The sequence below is a fragment of the Blennius ocellaris genome (genome assembly GCF_963422515.1).
Source record: "Blennius ocellaris genome assembly, contig: SCAFFOLD_50, whole genome shotgun sequence".
Classification (NCBI taxonomy): domain Eukaryota; kingdom Metazoa; phylum Chordata; class Actinopteri; order Blenniiformes; family Blenniidae; genus Blennius; species Blennius ocellaris.
Window position 1 is genome coordinate 183,011 of NW_027661850.1, and position 23,182 is coordinate 206,192.

General features: G+C 52.2%; 1 protein-coding gene across 1 annotated transcript in view; it reads right to left on the reverse strand.

The window, feature by feature from the left end:
• Positions 1-23,182, reverse strand: part of LOC308148740 (calcium-dependent secretion activator 2-like) — a gene marked incomplete at its 5' end in the record, with an annotated part of 70,377 nt that overhangs the window by 20,702 nt on the left and 26,493 nt on the right. The window contains 6 exons of the mRNA XM_080522242.1: positions 2,592-2,666; positions 4,383-4,397; positions 5,913-6,060; positions 6,128-6,283; positions 13,769-13,910; positions 22,132-22,288. Of these exons, the coding sequence (XP_080378368.1) occupies positions 2,592-2,666; positions 4,383-4,397; positions 5,913-6,060; positions 6,128-6,283; positions 13,769-13,910; positions 22,132-22,288 (693 nt within the window). The remainder of the gene's footprint in view (positions 1-2,591; positions 2,667-4,382; positions 4,398-5,912; positions 6,061-6,127; positions 6,284-13,768; positions 13,911-22,131; positions 22,289-23,182) is intronic.

Genomic DNA, 23,182 nt, shown 5'->3' on the forward strand with positions numbered 1-23,182 from the left:
ATTAGAACCACCAGGAACATTAGAACCACAGGAACATTAGAACCACCAGGAACATAAGGAACATGAGAACCATCAGGAACATTAGAACCACCAGAAACATTAGAACCACCAGGAACATTAGAACCACCAGGAACATAAGGAACATGAGAACCATCAGGAACATTAGAACCACCAGAAACATTAGAACCACCAGGAACATTAGAACCACCAGGAACATTAGAACCACCAGGAACATAAGGAACATTAGAACCACCAGGAACATAAGGAACATGAGAACTATCAGGAACATTAGAACCACCAGAACATTAGAACCACCAGGAACATTAGAACCACCAGGAACATAAGGAACATGAGAACCATCAGGAACATTAGAACCACCAGAAACATTAGAACCACCCGGAACATTAGAACCACCAGGAACATAAGGAACATTAGAACCATCAGGAACATTAGAACCACCAGGAAACATTAGAACCACCAGGAACATTAGAACCACCAGGAACATAAGGAACATGAGAACCATCAGGAACATTAGAACCACCAGAAACATTAGAACCACCAGGAACATTAGAACCACCAGGAACATTAGAACCACCAGGAACATAAGGAACATTAGAACCACCAGGAACATAAGGAACATGAGAACCATCAGGAACATTAGAACCACCAGAAACATTAGAACCACCAGGAACATTAGAACCACCAGGAACATAAGGAACATGAGAACCATCAGGAACATTAGAACCACCAGAAACATTAGAACCACCCGGAACATTAGAACCACCAGGAACATAAGGAACATTAGAACCATCAGGAACATTAGAACCACCAGAACATAAGGAACATTAGAACCATCAGGAACATTAGAACCACCAGGAACACAAGTAACATTAGAACCATCAGGAACATTAGAACCACCAGAAACATTAGAACCACCAGGAACATTAGAACCACCAGGAACATAAGGAACATGAGAACCATCAGGAACATTAGAACCACCAGAAACATTAGAACCACCCGAAACATTAGAACCACCAGGAACATAAGGAACATTAGAACCACAAGGAACATAAGGAACATTAGAACCATCAGGAACATAAGGAACATTAGAACCATCAGGAACATTAGAACCACCCGAAACATTAGAACCACCAGGAACATAAGGAACATTACAACCACCAGGAACATAAGGAACATTAGAACCATCAGGAACATAAGGAACATTAGAACCATCAGGAACATTAGAACCACCCGAAACATTAGAACCACCAGGAACATAAGGAACATTAGAACCACCAGGAACATAAGGAACATTAGAACCATCAGGAACATTAGAACCACCAGGAACATTAGAACCACCAGGAACATCAGGAACATTAGAACCACTTCCTCTGGTTCCGTTAACACGAGGCGCAACGTCATTAGGGTTAGGGTTATCACCTGCCTCTCAACCCATAGCCCCGCCTCCCTCTCTTTGATGTCATCACCCACCTCCCCACCTATAGCCCCGCCTCCTCTCTTTGATGTCATCACCCACCTCCCCACCCATAGCCCCGCCTCCCTCTCTTTGATGTCCCAGGGGGACCCCTGGGACGTCGTCTCTGGAGGACCAGGTTGTCCCCCTGGGACGTCGTCCTCTGGAGGAGCAGGTTGTCCCCCTGGGACGTCGTCCTGAGGAAAAGTCCTCATGGACCATTTCAACATTGGTCTGATCATTAAACTGAGAGAATCTGAATAATGTATCTCTACATAATGTATCTCTACATAATGTATATGTACACAATGTATCTCTACATAATGTATCTCTACATAATGTATCTCTACATAATGTATCTCCACATAATGTATCTCTGCATAATGTATCTCTACATAATGTATATGTACATAATGTATCTCTACATAATGTATCTCTACATAATGTATCTCTGCATAATGTATCTCTACATAATGTATATGTACACAATGTATCTCTACATAATGTATCTCCACATTATGTATATGTACATAATGTATCTCTACATAATGTATCTCTGCATAATGTATCTCTACATAATGTATATGTACATAATGTATCTCTACATAATGTATCTCCACATAATGTATCTCTGCATAATGTATCTCCACATAATGTATATGTACACAATGTATCTCTACATAATGTATATGTACATAATGTATATGTACATAATGTATCTCTACATAATGTATCTCTACATAATGTATATGTACATAATGTATCTCTACATAATGTATCTCTACATAATGTATATGTACATAATGTATATGTGTGTAGAACTCAGGGTGGAACTGTCATCAGGACAGATTGTTTTTTATTAATACTATTATTATTATTGTTATTGTTGTTATTGTGATGATCCATTTCTACCTCATTGCTTCATTCCATGTTATTGTAGCGCGCTGCAGGTTCCCCCCCCTCCCCCCTCCCCTCCCCCCCCAGTACAATCTACTGACTCTCGTGTTGTTTTTGCTGCAACTTGCAAACAAAAAACCAATAAACATGCTTAAAAAAAGGAAAGGCGACGTGACGGGCGGCGGGGGGGGGGGGGGGGGGGGGGGGGGGGGCTGGTTACCGTGGAGACGAGGGACGAGAGCATCTCTTTGAAGGCGTCGTCGATCAGCACATCGATTCTGGAGTGGTACTGCTGCTGTGGGGGGGGGGGGGGGGGGGGCGGGGGAGACATTGTTCTTATCGACACAAAGGTGAAAAACGACTCCTTTTCTGTCTGAGAAGAAAGAAACACAAACGCTGAGACACTCCACACACACACACACACACACACACACACACACACACACACACACACCACACACACACACACACACACACACACACACACACACACACACACACACACACACACAGGAGGTGTGAACCCCCCCGTGTTGAGTTAAGCAGCTAATCGGACGCATTATGTGGCTGAATGACATTCTGTCCGCCTGCGCTGGAGGAATCTGAAGGATACCCCCCCGCCCCCGCCCCCCCCCCCCCCACCCCCCAGACCTGTGAGCACCAAAACCTCACGCCAGATTCAATTAATCCGCCATTTCATGTCCCCCCCCCCCCCCCCCCCCAAACACCCCCCCCCCCCCCCACCACACACCCAAAAACAGAAAAAAAATTCATGGCACTTTTTCCCTTCTAGGAGGGCGATTGTAGGGGTGGGGGGCGGGGGGGGGGGGGGGGGGGCTGAGAGCCTGAATGGCAGCAGCAGCAGCGGGGGGGCTCATCACTTGGGCGACAATGGCCTTTCACTGGCCGTCTAAAGAACGGCCAAATTAAAAAATTTCAATCAACAAAGCGTGCAGATCGTTTCACAAATTGCAGGTCCAGAGAGGTCGCCGCCAAATTCAAACCCCCCCCCCCCGCCCCGCCCCCCACCCACACCCCCACCCTCCTTCCACAAATCTGCAAAATGGCAGCTCTCTTTCAGTCTCCAGCTAAATCTTGAGAGCTTTTCTTTTCTCGGCTCAATTAAGCCGCTGCTTTTCTTCCCCAGAAAGACGAGGGTCGGTTCAGTCGCTGAAAGAACAACGAGCTCTAACAAAACATTGACTAGCTTGTTGAGCCGCTACTTATCCACGCGAGACGTCGGGAGATCTGAGCCGCTCGGAACGTTCAGGGACCGCCGCTCGCCAGCCGTGACGTTCAGAGACCGCCGCTCGCCAGCCGTGACGTTCAGGGACCGGAGGGTCGTGACGTTCAGGGACCGGAGGGTCGAGACGTTCAGGGACCGGAGGGTCCTGACGTTCAGGGACCGGAGGGTCGAGACGTTCAGGGACCGGAGGGTCGAGACGTTCAGGGACCGGAGGGTCATGACGTTCAGGGACCGGAGGGTCGTGACGTTCAGGGGCCGGAGGGTCGTGACGTTCAGGGACCGGAGGGTCGAGACGTTCAGGGACCGGAGGGTCGAGACGTTCAGGGACCGGAGGGTCGAGACGTTCAGGGACCGGAGGGTCGTGACGTTCAGGGACCGGAGGGTCGTGACGTTCAGGGACCGGAGGCCGTGACGTTCAGGGACCGGAGGCCGTGACGTTCAGGGACCGGAGGGTCGTGACGTTCAGGGACCGGAGGGTCGTGACGTTCAGGGACCGGAGGTCGTGACGTTCAGGGACCGGAGGGTCGTGACGTTCAGGGGCCGGAGGGCCGTGACGTTCAGGGGCCGGAGGGTCGTGACGTTCAGGGACCGGAGGGTCGTGACGTTCAGGGGCCGGAGGGTCGTGACGTTCAGGGGCCGGAGGGTCGAGACGTTCAGGGGCCGGAGGGTCGTGACGTTCTGGTTCATCCAGGTTCCCCAATAAGCAGATGTGACCTGGGTTCATTAGGAGTACAGATGTTGGCTGGAGAACGGTGGAACTCTTACCCACTGCTGGTCCTTCTGGATCCAGGAAACCAGGACCAGGTTGAACATGCAACACAGAGAAGAACCAGTCCGTCAAAACCACACGTCCACTTCCTGTCCAAACTTTAGTCATCAACACACTGACTGTCCCTGGTGGACTCTAGACTCTCAGGCCAGGTCTAGGACCCTGGTGGACTCTAGACTCTCAGGCCAGGTCTAGGACCCTGGTGGACTCTAGACTCTCAGGCCAGGTCTAGGACCCTGGTGGACTCTCAAGTACTTACTGGTCCACTAAACTTTCACCATAAATGACAAAAGAAGCGTCGTCTGGTTTTAAATCATAAGCTTCTGTTTTCTGAGGTCTGGGTCTGGATGGGTCTATGTCTGGACCTGGGCCTGGGCCTGGGCGCGGACCCGGACCAGGGCGCCTGCAGTAAGACCTGGTGCTGAAGTGAAGTATGTGGACTACTTCCTGGTCCTCCCGGTGCCACAAACTCCTCTGATGTCGACTTTGTTCAAAACTTCTCACCTTGAAGTAAAACTGATCTTTTCTTTCGGTTCTGCGACTCGTCCAGAATCAAAGGTTCCTTTGTGGCGCAGAAGAAGAGAACGTGATTGTGAGTCACTCCTGAGTCCCGCCGTCCGGCGCCGGCGCCTCATTCAGCCGCCGTGGCGCCATTGTGGCGGCGGAAAGTCAAACACATTGAAGCAGAAAGAGCTTCGGGCTTTTCAGCAGCGATTCACTGAAAAACTCTCAAGGCCGCGCGGCGCTGAAAGACGTCCCCCAAAACAAAGTGGCAGCAGCACAATGTGGCCGCCGCAGAGCGTGTTGCCGGTCTGAGGCCCGGTCCCTCATCTCCGTCCAGTCCCGGAGTCTCAGTCCAGTCCCGGAGTCTCAGGCCAGTCCGTCAGTTGGTGGCAGGAGGCTAGCAGGAGGCTAGCAGGAGGCTAGCAGGAAGCTAGCACGAGGCTACCAGGAGGCTAGCAGGAGGCTAGCAGGAGGCTCACAGGAGGCTAGCAGGAGGCTCACAGGAGGCTAGCAGGAGGCTCACAGGAGGCTAGCAGGAGGCTAGCAGGAAGCTAGCAGGAGGCTCACAGGAGGCTAGCAGGAAGCTAGCAGGAGGCTACCAGGAGGCTCACAGGAGGCTAGCAGGAAGCTAGCAGGAGGCTACCAGGAGGCTAGCAGGAAGCTAGCAGGAGGCTACCAGGAGGCTCACAGGAGGCTCACAGGAGGCTAGCAGGAAGCTATCAGGAAGCTAGCAGGAGGCTAGCAGGAAGCTAGCAGGAAGCTAGCAGCAGGGCGACCGCCACTAAAAGCTGGCCAAGCAGATTCTCATGGCGGTGAGACGCCAGCTTGTCACTGAGTCTCATGGACAGAGCAGTTTGTCCCCCAGACCCCAGCAGCTAAAGAGCAGTCCCACCCTCCCGTTCTGGGGTGGCGCCCCCTGGTGGCGCCCCCTGGTGGCCGATGGTCTGAACAGAGAGCCCAAAGCAGGTTTCACTCCTCCAGAGGAACCATTAGGACCGCCGTCCTCCGGCCGTCCGTCTCACCTGCGTGCCGCCGTCCAGCAGACACAGCCTGGCGCTCTGCCGCCTGGCGTCCAGCAGCAGGTTGAACATGGTGCAGAGCGCCGGCGGCAGCCTGAAGTCGGCCGTCCGGCTCGCCCTCTGCATCCTGGCGTCGAACGCAGCTTTGGTCCTGGAAGACAAGACGGGACACGTTGGAAGACTCGTGGCGGCGGCGTGGCGGCGTGGCGGCGGCGGACCTCTTCACGCAGGCCTCCGTCATGTCGCCGGCCAGCAGCTTCAGCCGCTGCTCCAGATGTTTGGCGAACTCGGGCTCCGGCCAGTGGAGGTCCAGCACGAACGTCTGCAGGGCCTCCAGCTTCCAGAACAGGTCCTCCGAGGTGGCCGAGCCGTTGCTATGGAGACGGACAGGAGACATCAGCCGAGCCGTTGCTATGGAGACGGACAGGAGACATCAGCCGAGCCGTTGCTATGGAGACGGACAGGAGACATCACGTCAGGCGCCGACGAGCGGACAACTGGAGGAACGTGGAAACGCCGCCTCGGCGTTCAACATCTGGACGACGAGACGAAACGACCATTAAACTGTATGAACACTATTAACTAGTAATACTATTAACTAGTAATGCTATTAACACTATTAACTAGTAATGCTATTAACTAGTAATGCTATTAACACTATTAACTAGTAATACTATTAACTAGTAATGCTATTAACACTATTAACTAGTAATACTATTAACTAGTAATGCTATTAACACTATTAACTAGTAATGCTATTAACTAGTAATGCTATTAACACTATTAACTAGTAATGCTATTAACTAGTAATACTATTAACACTATTAACTAGTAATACTATTAACTAGTAATACTATTAACAATTAATACTATTAACTAGTAATACTATTAACTAGTAACACTATTAACTATTAATACTATTAACTAGTAAAACTATTAACTAGTAACACTATTAACTAGTAACACTATTAACTATTAATACTATTAACTAGTAACACTATTAACTATTAACACTATTAACTAGTAACACTATTAACACTATTAACTAGTAATACTATTAACTAGCAACACTATAAACTATTAATACTATTAACTATTAACTCACATTGTTTAGCAGTAACGAGGTAAAACACAAAATAATAATAATAGTAATAATAATAATAATAATAATAGTAATAATAATAATAATAGTAATAATAATAATAATAGTAATAATAATAATAGTAATAATAATAATAGTAATACTAATAATAATAGTAATAATAATAATAATAGTAATAATAATAATAATAATAATAATAATAATAGTAATACTAATAATAATAGTAATACTAATAATAATAGTAATAATAATAATAATAGTAATAATAATAATAATAATAATAGTAATAATAATAATAATAATAGTAATAATAATAATAATAATAATAATAGTAATAATAATAATAGTAATACTAATAATAATAATAGTAATAGTAATAATAATAATAATAATAATAATAGTAATAGTAATAGTAATAATAATAATAATAATAATAATAATAATAGTAATAGTAATAATAATAATAATAATAATAATAATAATAGTAATAGTAATAGTAATAATAATAATAATAATAATAATAATAATAATAATGTGTCTACAGTCAAGATGATGATGAATAATGAAACTTTTCTCATCAACATTAGATTTACTGACAAACTGGTCACATTCATGTATTGAGGGAATTTTATTGTGAAGAATCATTGATGCTGGTTTTGGATTCAGTTTTTAGAACTTTGTTGTGAAGCACTTTGGTTCCACTGGGTGGTTCCACTGTGAAGGTTCCACATCACGCTTCATTTGATTCATTCATTCATTCATCCATGACGTGTCGGTGAACCTGGGTGGAGGTCAGTGAACCTGGGTGGAGGTCAGTGACTCAGGCGAGGGTGGAGGAAGTGGACTCTTCCTCCACCCAGTTCTTCCCCCTGCAGCTTGATACCAAAGGAAAGTAACTGTAATCAGTTACAGTATCGGGCGAGTCGAACACACTAGTTTGTGTTGGTGGTTTGAGCGGCAGCGTGATGGAGTGATGGAGAGATGGAGTGATGGAGTGATGCAGTGATGGAGTGATGCAGGATGAGTGATGGAGTGATGGAGAGATGGAGAGATGGAGTGATGCAGTGACAGAGGGATGCAGTGATGGAGTGATGCAGTGATGGAGTGATGGAGAGATGGAGTGATGGAGAGATGAGTGATGCAGTGACAGAGGGATGCAGGGATGCAGTGATGGAGGGATGCAGTGATGCAGTGACACAGTGATGGAGAGATGGAGTGATGCAGTGACAGAGGGATGGAGAGATGGAGTGATGCAGTGACAGAGGGATGCAGTGACGCAGTGATGGAGTGATGCAGTGACAGAGGGATGCAGTGATGCAGTGATGCAGTGACACAGTGATGGAGAGATGCAGTGACAGAGGGATGCAGTGACGCAGTGATGGAGTGATGCAGTGACAGAGGGATGCAGTGATGCAGTGATGGAGAGATGGAGTGATGCAGTGACAGAGGGATGCAGTGATGCAGTGACGGAGGGATGCAGTGATGCAGTGACACAGTGATGGAGAGATGGAGTGATGCAGTGACAGAGGGATGCAGTGATGCAGTGACGGAGGGATGCAGTGATGCAGTGACGCAGTGATGGAGAGATGGAGTGATGCAGTGACAGAGGGATGCAGTGACGCAGTGATGGAGTGATGCAGTGACAGAGGGATGCAGTGATGTAGTGAGGGAGTGACGCAGTGATGGAGTGATACAGTGATGGGGTGACGCAGTGATGGAGTGATGCAGTGACAGAGGGATGCAGTGATGGAGTGACGCAGTGATGGAGAGATGGAGTGATGCAGTGACAGAGGGATGCAGTGATGCAGTGATGGGGTGACGCAGTGATGGAGTGATGCAGTGACGGAGTGACGCAGTGATGGGGTGATGCAGTGAAGGAGTGATGCAGTGACGCAGTGATGGGGTGATACAGTGACGCAGTGACAGAGGGATGCAGTGATGGAGTGCTGCAGTGAAGGAGTGATGCAGTGACAGAGGGATGCAGTGATGCAGTGATGGGGTGACGCAGTGATGCAGTGACGCAGTGATGGAGGGACAGATGGAGGCGCCTCCGCCCAGCACACAGGTTAGACACGGCGCCGCCTCGACATCCAAGTGTACAGCGCCCGGCGAGCGTGACAGCCGGGGGGGTGGGAGGGGGGGCGGGGGGGGTGGGAGGGGGGGCGGGGGGGGGTGGGAGGGGGGGGCAGGGGGGGTTAAAACAAGCGCCACTCACTTTTCTCACTTGCCATTAAAAGACTGTTACCTTAACAAGTGGCGCTGGGGAACAAAGTGCTCGGTGCAATTAGAGGCTCGGCGGCTCACGTCCCCCCTCATGTCTAATTAGCGGCGCTGCTCTCAGGCTCCGCCCACTTGTCCCCCGGGGGACGGGACGATCCCACTCGCCCGTCTGTCCTCACTAATGAAGTGCCAGCTTGTTTCTTTTCTCTGTCGCTGCCGATCGGAGCGAAGCAGAGAGCAGGGTGTTGTGGGAAAGGCCCCCCCCCCCCCCCCCCCCCCAAACCCCCCCACTGGCCACCAACGCACACAAACCTCCCACTGAATCACCAGACTGGAACCAAACCGACACCAGTTGAAACATCAAATGTTCAATGAGGAAGAAAAAATCTCATCAAGCTGATTTTTATAAACCGTTAAAGATATTTCAATGTCAAAAGACTTAGTGGAGGAGGACAGTGGACAGTAGAGGACAGTGGAGGAGGACAGTGGACAGCAGAGGACAGTGGAGGAGGACAGTGGACAGCGGAGGAGGAGGACAGTGGACAGTAGAGGACAGTGGACAGTAGAGGACAGTGGAGGAGGACAGTGGACAGCGGAGGAGGACAGTGGACAGTAGTGGACAGTGGAGGAGGACAGTGGACAGTAGAGGACAGTGGAGGAGGACAGTGGACAGTGGAGGAGGACAGTGGCCAGTGGAGGACAGTGGAGGAGGACAATGTCCTCAAACAGCAGGATTCAGACGCTCGGCGCCGTTTCTCTTGGTTTGGATAAATAAAGAACGAGAAGACGAAGTGGACGTCTTCACATCGGACTGATGATCCTCAACCCACCGTCCCCGTGTTCCCCCCCCCCAAGATAATAGTTCTCAGCTCCTTCCTCCCAGTTCCATGCTCCTTCCTCCCAGTTCCCAGCTCCTTCCTCCCAGTTCACAGCTCCTTCCTCCCAGTTCACAGCTCCTTCCTCCCAGTTCCCAACTCCTTCCTCCCCAGTTCCCAGCTCCTTCCTCCCAGTTCCCAACTCCTTCCTCCCAGTTCCCACCTCCTTCCTCCCAGTTCCCAGCTCCTTCCTCCCAGTTCCCAACTCCTTCCTCCCAGTTTCCAGCTCCTTCCTCCCAGTTCCCAGCTCCTTCCTCCCAGTTCCCAGCTCCTTCCTCCCAGCTCCTTCCTCCCAGTTCCCAGCTCCTTCCTCCCAGTTCACAGCTCCTTCCTCCCAGTTCCCAACTCCTTCCTCCCAGTTCCCACCTCCTTCCTCCCAGTTCCCACCTCCTTCCTCCCAGTTCCCAACTCCTTCCTCCCAGTTCCCACCTCCTTCCTCCCAGTTCCCACCTTCTTCCTCCCAGTTCCCAGCTCCTTCCTCCCAGTTCCCACCTCCTTCCTCCCAGTTCCCAGCTCCTTCCTCCCAGTTCCCAGCTCCTTCCTCCCAGTTCCCACCTCCTTCCTCCCAGTTCCCAGCTCCTTCCTCCCAGTTCCCACCTCCTTCCTCCCAGTTCCCAGCTCCTTCCTCCCAGTTCCCACCTCCTTCCTCCCAGTTCCCAGCTCCTTCCTCCCAGTTCCCAGCTCCTTCCTCCCAGTTCCTTCCTCCCAGTTCCCAACTCCTTCCTCCCAGTTCACAGCTCCTTCCTCCCAGTTCACAGCTCCTTCCTCCCAGTTCCCAACTCCTTCCTCCCAGTTCCCAGCTCCTTCCTCCCAGTTCCCAACTCCTTCCTCCCAGTTCCCACCTCCTTCCTCCCAGTTCCCAGCTCCTTCCTCCCAGTTCCCAACTCCTTCCTCCCAGTTCCCAGCTCCTTCCTCCCAGTTCCCAGCTCCTTCCTCCCAGCTCCTTCCTCCCAGTTCCCAGCTCCTTCCTCCCAGTTCCCAGCTCCTTCCTCCCAGTTCCCAGCTCCTTCCTCCCAGTTCCCAGCTCCTTCCTCCCAGTTCACAGCTCCTTCCTCCCAGTTCCCAACTCCTTCCTCCCAGTTCCCACCTCCTTCCTCCCAGTTCCCACCTCCTTCCTCCCAGTTCCCACCTCCTTCCTCCCAGTTCCCAACTCCTTCCTCCCAGTTCCCACCTCCTTCCTCCCAGTTCCCACCTTCTTCCTCCCAGTTCCCAGCTCCTTCCTCCCAGTTCCCACCTCCTTCCTCCCAGTTCCCAGCTCCTTCCTCCCAGTTCCCAGCTCCTTCCTCCCAGTTCCCAGCTCCTTCCTCCCAGTTCCCACCTCCTTCCTCCCAGTTCCCAGCTCCTTCCTCCCAGTTCCCACCTCCTTCCTCCCAGTTCCCACCTCCTTCCTCCCAGTTCCCAGCTCCTTCCTCCCAGTTCCCACCTCCTTCCTCCCAGTTCCCAGCTCCTTCCTCCCAGTTCCCAGCTCCTTCCTCCCAGCTCCTTCCTCCCAGTTCCCAGCTCCTTCCTCCCAGTTCCCAGCTCCTTCCTCCCAGTTCCCAGCTCCTTCCTCCCAGTTCCCAGCTCCTTCCTCCCAGTTCCCACCTCCTTCCTCCCAGTTCCCAACTCCTTCCTCCCAGTTCCCACCTCCTTCCTCCCAGTTCCCACCTCCTTCCTCCCAGTTCCCACCTCCTTCCTCCCAGTTCCCAACTCCTTCCTCCCAGTTCCCACCTCCTTCCTCCCAGTTCCCACCTTCTTCCTCCCAGTTCCCAGCTCCTTCCTCCCAGTTCCCACCTCCTTCCTCCCAGTTCCCAGCTCCTTCCTCCCAGTTCCCAGCTCCTTCCTCCCAGTTCCCAGCTCCTTCCTCCCAGTTCCCACCTCCTTCCTCCCAGTTCCCAGCTCCTTCCTCCCAGTTCCCACCTCCTTCCTCCCAGTTCCCACCTCCTTCCTCCCAGTTCCCAGCTCCTTCCTCCCAGTTCCCACCTCCTTCCTCCCAGTTCCCAGCTCCTTCCTCCCAGTTCCCAGCTCCTTCCTCCCAGCTCCTTCCTCCCAGTTCCCAGCTCCTTCCTCCCAGTTCCCAGCTCCTTCCTCCCAGTTCCCAGCTCCTTCCTCCCAGTTCCCAGCTCCTTCCTCCCAGTTCACAGCTCCTTCCTCCCAGTTCCCAACTCCTTCCTCCCAGTTCCCACCTCCTTCCTCCCAGTTCCCACCTCCTTCCTCCCAGTTCCCACCTCCTTCCTCCCAGTTCCCAACTCCTTCCTCCCAGTTCCCACCTCCTTCCTCCCAGTTCCCACCTTCTTCCTCCCAGTTCCCAGCTCCTTCCTCCCAGTTCCCACCTCCTTCCTCCCAGTTCCCAGCTCCTTCCTCCCAGTTCCCAGCTCCTTCCTCCCAGTTCCCAGCTCCTTCCTCCCAGTTCCCACCTCCTTCCTCCCAGTTCCCAGCTCCTTCCTCCCAGTTCCCACCTCCTTCCTCCCAGTTCCCACCTCCTTCCTCCCAGTTCCCAGCTCCTTCCTCCCAGTTCCCACCTCCTTCCTCCCAGTTCCCAGCTCCTTCCTCCCAGTTCCCAGCTCCTTCCTCCCAGTTCCTTCCTCCCAGTTCCCAACTCCTTCCTCCCAGTTCACAGCTCCTTCCTCCCAGTTCCCAGCTCCTTCCTCCCAGTTCCCACCTCCTTCCTCCCAGTTCCCAGCTCCTTCCTCCCAGTTCCCAGCTCCTTCCTCCCAGTTCCCACCTCCTTCCTCCCAGTTCCCAGCTCCTTCCTCCCAGTTCCCAACTCCTTCCTCCCAGTTCACAGCTCCTTCCTCCCAGTTCCCAGCTCCTTCCTCCCAGTTCCCAGCGGTCACAAGATGGCGGCCAATCATGAAGACGGCGTACGTACGTGTTCCCGCCGAGCGGCAGGACGACAGCGACCTGCCACCAGAGGTCAGAGGTCAGAGGTCAGAGGGCGACCAGGAAACGGTAGGAGGAGGAGAGAAACGTGAAGAAACACGATAAGAGGAGAGCGAAAGACACACACACACACACACACACACACACACACACACACACACACACACACACACACACACACACACACACACACACACACACACACACACACACACACACACACACACACACTAATAGCAGCCACTTGGTGTAGGGCTGAATGCCGCGCGGCGATAAAAGAGGTAAAGTCACTGCTCACTTCTATTCATTCCGCTTCTTTTCAGCTCGCGTGCTTTTTGTCGACGAGGCGCCGTGGCCTTGCCGTTTGCGTCACACATTCAGCGCGGCTTCCTTTGTTCCGCCGCCGCAGCGCGGCCGCGGCGCTCATTGTGTGTGTTGCCGCGCTGCGGCGGCCGCGCTGAAGCCTTAACACACGGCTAGCGGCGGCGGCGTTGTGATGTAAAACACGGCAAGTGGCATGAGGTCGCCCGCGAGGTCGCGTCACGCCGGCTGTTCCTCAACGCGAGTACTCCTCCCTACTCGCCTTCTGGAGTACTGGAGTACTGGAGTACTCGGGAACAAAGTACTGATCCCATCCAAAGTACGCATCTCGCCACTCATGCAGGAAACACCTGGACGTGTTCTGGCTCCGCCCACTTTATTTAGGGAGCGTCAAGACTGGACCCGCGGGAAGTCGCCAAGTACAAGTATTCAAAACCGCAGCTAGCCACGGCGGTGTGGCGGTGGTGTGGCGACCCTACCCCACGGCGGTCCAGGTCTCCTGCTCGAAGCCGCGGTGGACGGCCTGGGCGAGGGACGACTCCATCAGGTCCACGTAGCGCACCACCAGCGGGACGAACAGGTCCTGCAGGTGCTTGTGGAAGACGCCGTTACTCAGGTGAGCTGTGAGGACGAGACGTTACTCAGGTGAGCTGTGAGGACGAGACGTTACTCAGGTGAGCTGTGAGGACGAGACGTTACTCAGGTGAGCTGTGAGGACGAGACGTTACTCAGGTGAGCTGTGAGGACGAGACGTTACTCAGGTGAGGTGAGAGGACGAGACGTTACTCAGGTGAGCTGAGAGGACGAGACGTTACTCAGGTGAGCTGAGAGGACGAGACGTTACTCAGGTGAGCTGAGAGGACGAGACGTTACTCAGGTGAGGTGAGAGGACGAGACATTACTCAGGTGAGCTGTGAGGACGAGACGTTACTCAGGTGAGCTGAGAGGACGAGACATTACTCAGGTGAGGTGAGAGGACGAGACGTTACTCAGGTGAGCTGTGAGGACGAGACATTACTCAGGTGAGGTGAGAGGACGAGACGTTACTCAGGTGAGCTGTGAGGACGAGACGTTACTCAGGTGAGCTGTGAGGACGAGACGTTACTCAGGTGAGGTGAGAGGACGAGACGTTACTCAGGTGAGCTGTGAGGACGAGACGTTACTCAGGTGAGCTGTGAGGACGAGACGTTACTCAGGTGAGCTGTGAGGACGAGACGTTACTCAGGTGAGGTGAGAGGACGAGACGTTACTCAGGTGAGCTGTGAGGACGAGACGTTACTCAGGTGAGCTGTGAGGACGAGACGTTACTCAGGTGAGCTGTGAGGACGAGACGTTACTCAGGTGAGCTGTGAGGACGAGACGTTACTCAGGTGAGGTGAGAGGACGAGACGTTACTCAGGTGAGCTGTGAGGACGAGACGTTACTCAGGTGAGCTGTGAGGACGAGACGTTACTCAGGTGAGGTGAGAGGACGAGACGTTACTCAGGTGAGGTGAGAGGACGAGACGTTACTCAGGTGAGCTGTGAGGACGAGACGTTACTCAGGTGAGGTGAGAGGACGAGACGTTACTCAGGTGAGCTGAGAGGACGAGACGTTACTCAGGTGAGGTGAGAGGACGAGACGTTACTCAGGTGAGCTGAGAGGACGAGACGTTACTCAGGTGAGCTGAGAGGACGAGACGTTACTCAGGTGAGGTGAGAGGACGAGACGTTACTCAGGTGAGCTGAGAGGACGAGACGTTACTCAGGTGAGCTGTGAGGACGAGACGTTACTCAGGTGAGGTGAGAGGACGAGACGTTACTCAGGTGAGCTGAGAGGACGAGACGTTACTCAGGTGAGCTGAGAGGACGAGACGTTACTCAGGTGAGCTGAGAGGACGAGACGTTACTCAGGTGAGGTGAGAGGACGAGACGTTGGTCATCAGGTCAACCAGGTCAACCAAGTAAAACCAGGTAAAGCAGGTAAACCAGGAAACTGAGACGTGGAACCATCGACAGGTGGAGTTTCAGGTTTTGAGGACGAACGGCGAGTCGCTGAAGAGGCGGGGTCAGAGCTGGTGGTGACACGCTGGATGACATCATCGTCCTCAGCGGTCGTCTTCTACTTCCTGCTCACTGGAACCCGCTGCAGCCTCCCGCGGCGCCGCGCTGAGCAGTAACCATGGCGACAGGAGGCGGTGTGAGGCTGCACAGGTGTTGGGGAGCAGGAGGCGGCGGCGTCCCGGCGGGTTTGGGTGTGAGGCGCCGAACGCCGCCCGGCGAGGACCCGGCACGCCGCTCTCCCGGGGCGTCATTAGCTTTAATTCCTCTCGCTTGGCACCGCCAGGATGAACACTAGCCTTTTGGCCCTCCGGAGACCAACCGGGCCGCCGCCGCCGCGCCGCTCCACAATCAAGTGAGCATTTAATATTAGAAGGACGGCGGCGAGCGGTTCCACTTGCTGAAGGAGAACCGGGATCCCGGTTCTCGTGACAAACACGGCGAGAACGACGCGCAGAAGACGGCGGAACGATCCGACGTCTTCGTCCTCAACGCAAAAGTTGGGATTCCTCCGGCGCGGCGGCGTCCAACTCCACTAGCGAATGTTGTGACACTTGGAATAATTACGGCGCGAACAGACGCCGGTAATTAGAGCGAATCGGGGAACGGAGAGATCTGTTGTTGCTCTTCACAGAATGAAAGGTTTTTGTTCGCCGCCGCGGCCTTGGGCCGTCTCGTCTCTCCGCCTGTCTGTTAGCGGATCCCACGTACTTTGGCAGCGTTAAATACCGCCTCGCCAAAACCTCCGCTGGCGTCCACACAAAGCCTGGGGAACAATACCGCACGCTCCTCTTCCTCTCCTCGGCCGCAGGAAAGGAGCGAATAGCAAAGTATCTGTGATGCGATGACGTTGGTCCCGCCGTCCTCCGGTCAGACGTCCGGTCAGACGTCCGGTCAGACGTTCGGTCAGACGTGCGGTCAGACGTTCGGTCAGACGTTAGGTCAGACGTTCGGTCAGACGTGCGGTCAGACGTTCGGTCAGACGTTAGGTCAGACGTTCGGTCAGACGTCCGGTCAGACGTCCGGTCAGACGTGCGGTCAGACGTCCGGTCAGACGTCCGGTCAGACGTTCGGTCAGACGTCCGGTCAGACGTCCGGTCAGACGTTCGGTCAGACGTTCGGTCAGACGTCCGGTCAGACGTTCGGTCAGACGTTCGGTCAGACGTTCGGTCAGACGTCCGGTCAGACGTTCGGTCAGAAGTTCGGTCAGATGTTCGGTCAGACGTCCGGTCAGACGTCCGGTCAGACGTCCGGTCAGACGTCCGGTCAGACGTTCGGTCAGACGTTCGGTCAGACGTCCGGTCAGACGTTCGGTCAGACGTCCGGTCAGACGTTCGGTCAGACGTTCGGTCAGACGTCCGGTCAGACGTCCGGTCAGACGTTCGGTCAGACGTTTGGTCAGACGTCCGGTCAGACGTTCGGTCAGACGTTTGGTCAGACGTTTGGTCAGACGTTCGGTCAGACGTCCGGTCAGACGTTTGGTCAGACGTTCGGTCAGACGTCCGGTCAGACGTCCGGTCAGACGTCCGGTCAGACGTCCGGTCAGACGTTCGGTCAGACATCCGGTCAGACGTTCGGTCAGACGTCCGGTCAGACGTTCGGTCAGACGTTCGGTCAGACGTCCGGTCAGACGTCCGGTCAGACGTCCGGTCAGACGTTCGGTCAGACGTCCGGTCAGACGTTCGGTCAGACGTCCGGTCAGACGTTCGGTCAGACGTTCGGTCAGACGTTCGGTCAGACGTTCGGTCAGACGTCCGGTCAGACGTTCGGTCAGACGTCCGGTCAGACGTTCGGTCAGACGTTCGGTCAGACGTCCGGTCAGACGTCCGGTCAGACGTTCGGTCAGACGTTTGGTCAGACGTCCGGTCAGACGTTCGGTCAGACGTTTGGTCAGACGTTTGGTCAGACGTTCGGTCAGACGTCCGGTCAGACGTTTGGTCAGACGTCCGGTCAGACGTTCGGTCAGACGTCCGGTCAGACGTCCGGTCAGACGTCCGGTCAGACGTCCGGTCAGACGTCCGGTCAGACGTTCGGTCAGACATCCGGTCAGACGTTCGGTCAGACGTCCGGTCAGACGTTCGGTCAGACGTTCCCGGATCACAAACTGCAGCAGTTTCTATTTATTTTCAGTTTCTTTTCGTCGCGCTAGTTATGTTTGTGTACGTTGTTGTTTATGTTGTTGTGTACGTTGTTGTTTATGTTGTTGTTTATGTTGTTGTTTGTGAACCAGAGACGTCGTCAGAGCGAAGGAACGGAACCTGGTCCTGCAGTTCCACCAGCTGCTGGTTTGGGGGCGCTGTGGCCCACAACTAACACTGATGAAGAAGCACGGCTCATTGGTTGGTCCGGACTAAAAGAGGAAGTCCCGCCCCTTTAGCCCGCGGTGGCTAAAGGAGCTAATTAGCTTGTGACTAATGGTTAGCCAAAACCAACCAGGATCTCTCGCCTTCAGACCAGATTAAGTCTTCTTCTCTTCTACAACCCAGATTCTCTACTTCCTCTCCTTCCTCTCTACTTTCTCTCCTTCCTCTCTACTTCTTCTCCTTCCTCTCTACTTCTTCTCCTTCCTCTCTACTTCCTCTCCTTCCTCTCCTTCCTCTCTCCTTCCTCTCTACTTCTTCTCCTTCCTCTCTACTTCCTCTCCTTCCTCTCTACTTCCTCTCTACTTCCTCTCTACTTCTTCTCTACTTCCTCTCTACTTCTTCTCTGCTTCCTCTCTACTTCCTCTCCTTCCTCTCTACTTCCTCTCTACTTCTTCTCTGCTTCCTCTCTACTTCCTCTCCTTCTTCTCTACTTCCTCTCTACTTCCTCTCCTTCCTCTCTACTTCTTCTCCTTCCTCTCTACTTCCTCTCCTTCCTCTCTACTTCCTCTCTACTTCCTCTCCTTCCTCTCTCCTTCCTCTCTCCTTCCTCTCTACTTCCTCTCCTTCCTCTCTACTTCCTCTCTAATTCTTCTCTACTTCCTCTCCTTCCTCTCTACTTCTTCTCCTTCCTCTCCTTCCTCTCTACTTCCTCTCTACTTCTTCTCTACTTCCTCTCTACTTCCTCTCTACTTCTTCTCCTTCCTCTCTACTTCCTCTCCTTCCTCTCTACTTCCTCTCTACTTCCTCTCTACTTCCTCTCCTTCCTCTCTACTTCCTCTCTCCTTCTTCTCTACTTCCTCTCTACTTCCTCTCCTTCCTCTCTACTTCTTCTCCTTCCTCTCTACTTCCTCTCCTTCCTCTCTACTTCCTCTCCTTCCTCTCTCCTTCCTCTCCTTCCTCTCTACTTCCTCTCCTTCCTCTCCTTCCTCTCTACTTCCTCTCTTCCTCTCTACTTCTCTCTACTTCCTCTCCTTCCTCTCTACTTCTTCTCCTTCCTCTCCTTCCTCTCTACTTCCTCTCTACTTCTTCTCTACTTCCTCTCTACTTCCTCTCTACTTCTTCTCCTTCCTCTCTACTTCCTCTCCTTCCTCTCTACTTCCTCTCTACTTCCTCTCTACTTCCTCTCCTTCCTCTCTCCTTCCTCTCTACTTCCTCTCCTTCCTCTCTACTTCCTCTCCTTCCTCTCTACTTCCTCTCTACTTCCTCTCTACTTCCTCTCTACTTCCTCTCCTTCCTCTCTACTTCCTCTCTACTTCCTCTCTACTTCCTCTCTACTTCTTCTCTACTTCCTCTCTACTTCCTCTCTACTTCCTCTCTACTTCCTCTCTACTTCTTCTCCTTCCTCTCTACTTCCTCTCTCCTTCCTCTCTACTTCCTCTCCTTCCTCTATACTTCCTCTCCTTCCTCTATACTTCCTCTCCTTCCTCTCTCCTTCCTCTCTACTTCCTCTCTACTTCCTCTCCTTCCTCTCTACTTCCTCTCTACTTCCTCTCCTTCCTCTCTACTTCCTCTCCTTCCTCTCTACTTCCTCTCCTTCCTCTCTACTTCCTCTCCTTCCTCTCTACTTCCTCTCTCCTTCCTCTCTACTTCCTCTCCTTCCTCTATACTTCCTCTCCTTCCTCTATACTTCCTCTCCTTCCTCTCTCCTTCCTCTCTACTTCCTCTCCTTCCTCTCTACTTCCTCTCCTTCCTCTCTACTTCCTCTCCACTTCCTCTCTACTTCCTCTCTACTTCCTCTCCTTCCTCTCTACTTCCTCTCCTTCCTCTCTCCTTCCTCTCTACTTCCTCTCTACTTTCTCTCCTTCCTCTCTACTTCCTCTCCTTCCTCTCTACTTCCTCTCTACTTTCTCTCCTTCCTCTCTACTTCATCTCCTTCCTCTCTACCTACTTTCTCTCCTTCCTCTCTACTTCTTCTCCTTCCTCTCTACTTCCTCTCCTTCCTCTCTACTTCCTCTCTACTTCTTCTCCTCTCTACTTCTTCTCCTTCCTCTCTACTTCCTCTCCTTCCTCTCTACTTCCTCTCCACTTCCTCTCTACTTCCTCTCCTTCCTCTCTCCTTCCTCTCTACTTCCTCTCTACTTTCTCTCCTTCCTCTCTACTTCCTCTCCTTCCTCTCTACTTTCTCTTCTTTCTCTCCTTCCTCTCTACTTCCTCTCCTTCCTCTCTACTTCTTCTCCTTCCTCTCTACTTCCTCTCCTTCCTCTCTACTTCCTCTCTACTTCTTCTCCTTCCTCTCTACTTCCTCTCTACCTCCTCTCTACTTTCTCTCCTTTCTCTCCTTCCTCTCTACTTCCTCTCTACTTCCTCTCCTTCCTCTCTACTTCCTCTCTACTTTCTCTCCTTCCTCTCTACTTCTTCTCCTTCCTCTCTACTTCCCCTCCTTCCTCTCTACTTCCTCTCTCCTTCCTCTCTACTTCCTCTCCTTCCTCTCTACTTCCTCTCTACTTCCTCTCCTTCCTCTATACTTCCTCTCCTTCCTCTATACTTCCTCTCCTTCCTCTCTCCTTCCTCTCTACTTCCTCTCCTTCCTCTCTACTTCCTCTCCTTCCTCTCTACTTCCTCTCCACTTCCTCTCTACTTCCTCTCTACTTCCTCTCCTTCCTCTCTACTTCCTCTCCTTCCTCTCTACTTCCTCTCCTTCCTCTCTACTTTCTCTCCTTCCTCTCTACTTCTTCTCCTTCCTCTCTACTTCCTCTCCTTCCTCTCTACTTCCTCTCTACTTCTTCTCCTTCCTCTCTACTTCCTCTCCTTCCTCTCTACTTCCTCTCTACTTCTTCTCCTTCCTCTCTACTTCCTCTCCTTCCTCTCTCCTTCCTCTCCTTCCTCTCTACTTCCTCTCTACTTCTTCTCCTTCCTCTCTACTTCCTCTCCTTCCTCTCTACTTCCTCTCTACTTCTTCTCCTTCCTCTCTACTTCCTCTCTACTTCTTCTCCTTCCTCTCTACTTCCTCTCCTTCCTCTCTACTTCCTCTCTACTTCCTCTCTACTTCTTCTCTGCTTCCTCTCTACTTCCTCTCCTTCCTCTCTACTTCTTCTCTACTTCCTCTCTACTTCTTCTCTACTTCCTCTCTACTTCTTCTCTGCTTCCTCTCTACTTCCTCTCCTTCCTCTCTACTTCCTCTCTCCTTCCTCTCTACTTCTTCTCCTTCCTCTCTACTTCCTCTCCTTCCTCTCTACTTCCTCTCTACTTCCTCTCCTTCCTCTCTCCTTCCTCTCTCCTTCCTCTCCTTCCTCTCTACTTCTTCTCTACTTCCTCTCTACTTCCTCTCCTTCCTCTCCTTCCTCTCTACTTCCTCTCTACTTTCTCTCCTTTCTCTCCTTTCTCTCTACTTCCTCTCTACTTCCTCTCTACTTTCTCTCCTTCCTCTCTACTTCTTCTCCTTCCTCTCTACTTCCTCTCCTTCCTCTCTACTTCCTCTCTACTTCTTCTCCTTCCTCTCTACTTCCTCTCTACTTCCTCTCCTTCCTCTCTACTTTCTCTCTACTTCCTCTCTACTTCCTCTCCTTCCTCTCTACTTCCTCTCTACTTTCTCTCCTTCCTCTCTACTTCTTCTCCTTCCTCTCTACTTCTTCTCCTTCCTCTCTACTTCCTCTCCTTCCTCTCTACTTCCTCTCCTTCCTCTCTACTTCCTCTCTCCTTCCTCTCTACTTCCTCTCCTTCCTCTATACTTCCTCTCCTTCCTCTATACTTCCTCTCCTTCCTCTCTCCTTCCTCTCTACTTCCTCTCCTCCCTCTCTACTTCTTCTCCTTCCTCTCTACTTCCTCTCCACTTCCTCTCTACTTCCTCTCTACTTTCTCTCCTTCCTCTCTACTTCCTCTCCTTCCTCTCTACTTCCTCTCTACTTTCTCTCCTTCCTCTCTACTTCCTCTCCTTCCTCTCTACTTCCTCTCTACTTTCTCTCCTTCCTCTCTACTTCTTCTCCTTCCTCTCCTTCCTCTCTACTTCCTCTCTACTTCTTCTCCTTCCTCTCTACTTCCTCTCCTTCCTCTCTACTTCCTCTCTACTTCTTCTCCTTCCTCTCTACTTCCTCTCCTTCCTCTCTACTTCCTCTCCTTCCTCTCTACTTCCTCTCTACTTCTTCTCCTTCCTCTCTACTTCCTCTCCTTCCTCTCTACTTCCTCTCTACTTCTTCTCCTTCCTCTCTACTTCCTCTCCTTCCTCTCTACTTCCTCTCCTTCCTCTCTACTTCCTCTCTACTTCTTCTCCTTCCTCTCTACTTCCTCTCCTTCCTCTCCTTCCTCTCTACTTCCTCTCCTTCCTCTCTACTTTCTCTCCTTCCTCTCTACTTCCTCTCTACTTCCTCTCCTTCCTCTCCTTCCTCTCTACTTCCTCTCTACTTCCTCTCTACTTCCTCCTTCTACTTCCTGAGACCTGGAGTGGGCGGGGCTGAGACATGCAGGGGCGGGGCTGAGACATGCAGGGGCGGGGCTGAGACTCACGGTCGCTGCGCAGGAAGTTGTTGAGGAGTTGAAACAGGGGGAAGCAGTTCCAGGAGTCCAGGGGCTGGACCTGCAGGGCCGAGTCCATGTGGGCCCTGTAGACCTCCAGGAAGGCCTCGGCGTGGCGGGTCATCAGCCCGGGCCACCAGGAGAAGGCCTGGGGGGACCAGGACACGGTTAAGACCAGGAGAAGGTCTGGGGGGACCAGAACACGGTTAAGACCAGGAGAAGGTCTGGGGGGACCAGGACACGGTTAAGACCAGGAGAAGGTCTGGGGGGACCAGGACACGGTTAAGACCAGGAGAAGGTCTGGGGGGACCAGGACACGGTTAAGACCAGGAGAAGGTCTGGGGGGACCAGGACACGGTTAAGACCAGCAGTCCTCAGACTCTCAAGACCTTTATTCTGAAACCTGCAGGAAGTTCTACTAGAAGAGACACTTTGTTTTTACGATTCCGTCGTTCCTTCACTTCTCTTCCTCCTGTTCTCTTCCTCCTGTTCTCTTCCTCCACTTCTCTTCCTCCACTTCTCTTCCTCCACTTCTCTTCCTCCTGTTCTCTTCCTCCACTTCTCTTCCTCCACTTCTCTTCCTCCTGTTCTCTTCCTCCACTTCTCTTCCTCCACTTCTCTTCCTCCACTTCTCTTCCTCCACTTCTCTTCCTCCTGTTCTCTTCCTCCTGTTCTCTTCCTCCACTTCTCTTCCTCCTGCTTTCTTCCTCCACTTCTCTTCCTCCACTTCTCTTCCTCCTGTTCTCTTCCTCCACTTCTCTTCCTCCACTTCTCTTCCTCCTGTTCTCTTCCTCCACTTCTCTTCCTCCTGTTCTCTTCCTCCTGTTCTCTTCCTCCTGTTCTCTTCCTCCACTTCCTCCTGTTCTCTTCCTCCTGTTCTCTTCCTCCACTTCTCTTCCTCCTGTTCTCTTCCTCCACTTCTCTTCCTCCACTTCTCTTCCTCCTGTTCTCTTCCTCCACTTCCTCCTGTTCTCTTCCTCCACTTCTCTTCCTCCTGTTCTCTTCCTCCTGTTCTCTTCCTCCACTTCTCTTCCTCCACTTC